General features: G+C 36.3%; 1 protein-coding gene across 2 annotated transcripts in view; it reads left to right on the forward strand.

Moving 5' to 3' along the window:
• Nucleotides 1-3,482, forward strand: part of LOC149827828 (GTP-binding protein, HflX) — a 52,857-nt gene extending 49,375 nt beyond the window's left edge. Inside the window, exons 11-14 of one of the 2 annotated variants that reach the window (XR_016434965.1) lie at nucleotides 187-315; nucleotides 438-527; nucleotides 3,069-3,221; nucleotides 3,349-3,482. Coding sequence is in view for 1 of the 2 variants with exons in the window: in XM_090019675.1 (XP_089875801.1) it covers nucleotides 187-315; nucleotides 438-527; nucleotides 3,069-3,167 (318 nt within the window). In the remaining variant the exon portion in view is untranslated. The other variant, XM_090019675.1, reaches the window with a different exon arrangement.
• Nucleotides 3,483-6,710: the final 3,228 nt, after the last annotated feature.

Genomic DNA, 6,710 nt, shown 5'->3' on the forward strand with positions numbered 1-6,710 from the left:
AAGATTGAGATACTTTAGGTTTAGGGAACATCTAAATACTACAAGTTTTTGGAATTAAACAATTGAGATTCGGAGAAGAAAAAAACTAAAGGGGGACAGTATCTAAATTCACATCAAAACCATGTTATTTGATTAATATTTCATTGTGTTTCAATGAAGTGGATTGTTTTTTTCCATTTTTTTCAGGTTGATAAAGTGAACGATTATAAGGAAATTAAGCTACAAGCAGCCAAAAGAGGTGATGTTATATGTATATCAGCTCTTGCTGGTGAGGGACTGCAGGAGTTTTGTGATGCAATTCAAACAAAATTAAAGGTATAGGTAAATTCTTGGTAAAACTTTTCCTTCTCTTGGATTTGATGGTATGTAAGGGTTACATATCTTCTCTGTTTGGGTCCATTGGATCACCATTAAAATATCATATTTGATAATTTCAGGATTCAATGGTATGGGTAGAAGCACTGGTGCCTTATGACAAAGGAGAACTTCTCAATACCATACATCAAGTTGGAATGGTAGAAAAAATGGTATATATTATCCATGAATCAATCCCAATAATTCCTGTATTTTGTTGATGTATATGACAAAGGAGAACTTCTCAATACCATACATCAAGTTGGAATGGTAGAAAAAATGGTATATATTATCCATGAATCAATCCCAATAATTCCTGTATTTTGTTGATGTATATGGCCTTTAGTGAATGTTAACAAGTTCACCGCATCTTTTTTATTCTAACAAATTTTGAAATATCATGGTGACTCATGTTAACTGTGACTATCAAGGGCAATGTAGTAAATTTGGAAAGTAATTATTAGAAGATTTGTTACATTTGAAAGTATAAGTAATAAACGAGCCTCTTACTTTTTCATGAATGAATTAATTACCATTAGAAGTAACAATTCACATTTGGAGCTACCATGAAAGTTTGAAACTTTTAGGGTAAAAAATATGTGAACTGTGAAGTTAACATATATTGGGATTTGACAACTAATTTTATTAGATGGAAGGAAAAAAAATTCCTGGATCTGTGTTGGTAAAAGCCTCATCCACCTTTTCAGTGTTTGGGATGTTGTGCATATTTTTCATTTTGTCTCATTGGATATTTCACTAAGGTGAATTTTCTTTGTTTTCCATTGTAGTTTTCTAGAGCTCAAACTACCATATACATAAAAAAATGGACGATTCAATAGAAGGTAGCATTGACCAGACATAACATATGAAATTCGTGCCATTTAACTTTTTGAATGGAGAAAGTATGTTAACATATATTTAAATCCTTGGAATTCTTGGAGATATATGCAACTTTGATCTAAAATAATCTTTTTATGCGAGTAATGCAATGAACATGTAATAGTGAATACATGCTGACAAAAAGCTGTAGGTAAAAATCTATCTATTATTATTTGAGAATTTTGTTTTTTCTTAAGGCTTTTTCAAGGTTTTTTTATTTGTTGACATTTGTGGAAAAACTACAATATCCTTGATGAAGTGCTTCAGTTATGTATTGCTGAGGCTAATACTGGTGACCGTGCTTAGTACATAAAACTGCACCTTAGGTGGGTTTAATGGGACTTGTAGCTGCATGGTCATGGTGTAATATCTTATGTATGAAGATTGAAAAAAGAAGTGTCTGAAGAAGTTTCAGGATTCTCTACAAACCGAAATAGTAACACATATATACAAAACAAACAAGAAAAAAGGGCCAATCTAACCTTTGCCTCTGATTGTAGGAAGAACGAAAAGCAAAAAAGCCTATATGTGAAGAGAAAGAGAAGGCAAAAATGCCTTTGTAAGACATTATATATGTATAGAACATAATCAATAGTGTTCACATGATCACATCTTAATGAAGGCAAAAATGCCTTTGTAAGACATTATATATGTATAGAACATAATCAATAGTGTTCACATGATCACATCTTAATGCACTTCATAAACTTAGTTTGCCATTTAGCTTTTCTGACTGGTAAAAAACTATTATTAAATGAGTTTTTCACAGGGATTTTCTTTATAGTGTTGCAAAGTGTTAGCTATCCGTTGTAATTTCAACTCTCCACATTTGGATTTACCCGGTCTACAAATTCCTCATACTTTATAATTGGTCATAATTTGCTTTTCATTTTCACCAGATAGATCTGAATTTCTCTCTGAACTATTAGCTCACTTGACAATTGGATGGATTATAAACATCCATTGTGGAACTTTACCTTGCTTATTTATATTATATTTCTTTGTGTGGTGTAGGCATATCATGCTCTTATATTATATAAATAATTCTCAATTTCATTTTCCTCAACATATGCATTTGAATGATTATTCGATTTGATCATTTTGACAATTTCAAACAAATTAACTCGTTCACATGCTTGTGGCGATCTATGATCATATTCAATTGTTTCCTAGCATTGTCTAAATAAAATATATTTATGCCATATCCAGAGATTCAACCTATCTAATTTCAGTAACATGATATTGAAGCCACTTGTTCTATTATAGGCTATAATTATACCAAGATGTTTCTCGGTTGTGAAGTGCGAACAAGCTGACCGAGCTGGGTTGAGCATCTAGTGTACATACTCAGCCTGAGAATCTCTAAGGCCTGCTCGAGCTCAAATTGTTTGGATGAGGGCCAATCCTATGTTTGGATGCTTTGGCATCACACTGCTTTTATTTTTCTTGGTATAATTTTTAACGTTTGTGAATACATGGGGAAAGCCATCCCCTTCTCTCCCTCTGATGCCTAGCAGGCTTTTGTGGGTGCACCATAGATGCAGAAAAAATGGTCTTGCCCCATTCTTTCCCTCTTGGCCCTAAGTGATTAGTGGCCATGCTTGTCCTTTCCTATCTCTGATGAACAATACCATGAAAAGATTCATTACCCCCCTGTAATGTAGCAGTAGCCTGGTAAAACAGGGAATGGACATCTCTGAATGTTTTACCGGTTGGAAACAAGATTCCAAATTCAAGAGCCCTTGTACACAGTTTTTCTCATTTAAAGAATTGGTTGATTTGTGTGTTGTCTGTCATGTTCTTGACATGTTTTCTATTTTTGTGTGAATGTTCAGGATTACAAGGAGGAGGGTACCTTTATTAGAGCATATGTTCCTCTTCCTCTTGCAAGATCATTAACTCCCATGAGGCAGATTGTTACCTCTCAACAGTGATTCAGACACGAGAGCTTTTACTTTTTCCCGATCAAGACACAAGACACGACTCAGGTAGCAATTGTGTGCTTCTTCTACAGAAGCTAATGATCCTTGGATGTAATGTTTGTAAATAAATTGCAATTGTGATTCATGAAGGAAATGAAATTAGAATTTTGATGTCTTCCTCTCCACTTCTTAGGGGCGTTGGAACATGAACCAGTGCTACTATCTCTGCCTTGATTTCCTCGCCTTGCATGATCCTCCAAACTCTGAACATTATCCCATGTGAGATTTTCAGGTCTTCCTTGCATGTAAAATCTACACTTTTGGCTAATATTCTTGTTAGCATGTGGTTATGAACCACGGTGTCGGGGGTTTGAATCGCTCCTTGCACACAACCAGCCTAAAAAAAGGAAAACCCTTAGTATTATTACCTCTGGAGGAAGGAAAATCATGATTGAGACAGTGGACACAGCTATGAAACTCAAATGTAGGTCTTTTGTCAAAGAAAACACAAAACACAGGTCTTTTGTCAAAACCACAACACACAACTTAATATGCTTTGACATATTCAGACATTATTTATATTCTAAGAAACTATCAAACCAGATCCAGTTCTCTACTGGATTCTGGATCTGATTACAAGATTCGGTTAGGCATCTGCTGTTGGAATCAAACCCAGTAAACGGATTGAGTTGTGCTGGGTCTGATTACTACATTGAAAAGATAAAAGAGGACCAGGTTGGAAGAGAATCAAATATCCAAATATGTTCATCGTGGATCATTATTGTTTTTTTCTTGACAATGATGTGTGAAAACTGCCCCAGGACAAACAAGTGTGTTAATATTGGACCCTGGTTGTTAAAGGCTCAAAATCAACTAGTGTGCGTCAGTCTGGAAGGACAGGGAGCCCATTGGACCCGATTTGTTTATTACTCAGGTCACCCAGAAGAAATGGAAGGGAATAATCAGGTGGTGATTACCCCTCAATTGGATGCCAATTCAAGTCAACCTCCATACCTCTAAACATTACATTTCTGGCTCAATAAGCTTGGACCTAGGACATAGGTGGATCCCATTATTGCGTATATGGATCCAACAGGACAAGGACCCATATTTGTTCAACGGAACATGTAGCCAACCCATGTCAGTTTGATTATAGGCCAACCATTTTACTGCTCTCTCTCTCTCTCTCTGTTTGTGTGTGGGATGTAAACGGTTTGGATTCAGGTCAGATATCTGACCAGATCAGAATCTGATTTGGTAGCCAAAGTCAGATCCGATTAATGATCATAACTGCACTTGGTATTGAATTTTGCTTCCAAATCCGAGTCCCAGTCTGAATAAAATCCATATCTGAATATATGTAAATGTCAAATTTTAAGTTTGTCAGATCCAGATTTGGGTTTTAGCTTATCCACATCTGAGTCTGAGTCCAAATCTGATTGTGCTACATCTGATTAGGTCAGTTAAAGCAATGCCTAGATCCGAACTGAGTCCGACCCTTTTACATCTCTCTCTCTCTCTCCAGTAACATATGTTTTATGAAACATCCTCTCTGAGGTATTAAGGCAGCAATTACTAGTAGCGCAATGAAATATAGTACCTTATAAAGAATTGGAAATGGGATGATTAGAGTTTCCTTCAACTATCATCTTCAATTACACTGATAATTTAGCAGCCATAATATGGCCTTTGTCACAAATGTTCTCAGAAAAGTTAATGGGTTGTGATGACATTTTGGAAATTCTATTACATAGTTTGGCATAAGGTGAATTTCATCAACTTTATGTCAGCTGATATGGGCTCAAATGAGCACAAGAGACTGCTTGCAAAAAGAATTTAAACCAATAATGAATCTGAACCCTGCACAGCTTCAACTAAAATCAATCCCATAATTGATCAAATCATGCCTCAACTCTAAATGACAGACTGGATCACCCTAAACAACATTTAGGGTTCAATAACAAAGGTAAGATGATACAAGATTCTGCAATATAAATGCGTCAAGCATGCAGAGAACAATATTTCAGATTTCAGTTGAATTCTTAAAAAAAAGAGCATTTTTCACTTGAATTACAACATTACTAAGAAAGAGAGGCCAAACATTGTCACCGTTCCACAAATTCACTACTGATCATGGTCATCCAAATAGTGTTCTTACCACGATTCTGCACTCCCCAATCCAGTCAGTGGAGACATCCGGCCATTTGCTGCGTGCCCTCATCTTCATCTCCCATGTCACAATGTTTACCCTTGAAGATTCGTTGCTTCTTCTCAAGCCATACATAAGAGACTCCAATCTGTCAAAATTCATACACTTCATACATATTTCCATCAGGTGCCTTTTGGGTTTAGAAGAGGAGGTGCAATCAAAATGTTGTCTCTAGCAAAGGAGACGCCATCCCAATCCGTAAAAAGGTCATTTCAAGCTCAACTCAACAAGGAGCGGATGATCAGATTAAACTCGCAAAAAAGATGAAGAGTGAATTCTTCGTCTCAAAAACAAAGCGAACTGCCTTGTTGAATGAGTCTAATACCGTGATCTATCCCTTCCAAATCCCAAAGCCTTTTGTTTTCATCTATGATTTTCGAACCAGCTCAAAACCATCCAACTAAATCATATTTTTTCTGAGAAAATCAAGCTAAGGCAACCTTCCCTTCTACAGATTCTCCATAACCATTTCGCGAAGAGGGCACTGTTAAGTCTTACCAAGTTATGAATCCTGAAGCCCCCAACATCAAATGGTTGTGAGATGACCGATCAATTAATAATGGGCGCCTTAGACTTTCCTTTGAATGATCCATTCCAAATAAAATTTTTTGAAGAGAATTGACGTGCTTTTCAACTTTTTGGGGAATTTTAAAAATTTGTAAGTGAATCATGGAACAAAAACAAGATTTATAATCACCGATCTAGATAGCAAGCGGGATGTACAAGATTGAATTTTTTGACAAATTCTATCCTCCACCTTGCTCCAATGAGACTCTCTAGAGACCCTCAAAGTAAAGTGGAAGGTCCAAATATTTTATTGGCAATTATCCCACCTCAATTAAATAATGCCAAAGCCAACCATTGGGAATCCCCCCGTAGGGGTCATTGAACACCATCATTTGGCTCTTCCTCTCATTCATATGTAAGCAGGAAATCTTCAAAAAAACATTTGACAAAGCCCACGTGTTCTTATCTGATGCTTCCCCTAAAATCAATAAGTCATCCGCAAAGAGAATGTGGGAAATAGTAACCCACTTCAGCACTTTGCAACCCTGAAACACCCCTCACCCTCCGCATTTGAATTCATCACTAAGAAAGCTTCCATAACCATAATTAAGAGAAGAGGAGAAAGATGGTCACCTTGGCTTAACCCACGTTTAGGCTAAAAATTCTCCCTTCTCTCTACTAATAAACACCACAATCAAGGTTGCAGACAACAATCCCTAAATCCAATGCCACCCCTTCTCACCGAACCCATATTGAGCATGAAACCCCATAAGAACCACCAATTAAGAGAGTCAAAAGCTTTTTCAAGATTAATTTCCCAAACAAAAGATTTCTTACTT

The sequence above is a fragment of the Nuphar pumila genome, chromosome 10, assembly GCF_984573655.1.
Source record: "Nuphar pumila chromosome 10, dmNupPumi1.hap1.1, whole genome shotgun sequence".
Classification (NCBI taxonomy): Eukaryota; Viridiplantae; Streptophyta; class Magnoliopsida; order Nymphaeales; family Nymphaeaceae; genus Nuphar; species Nuphar pumila.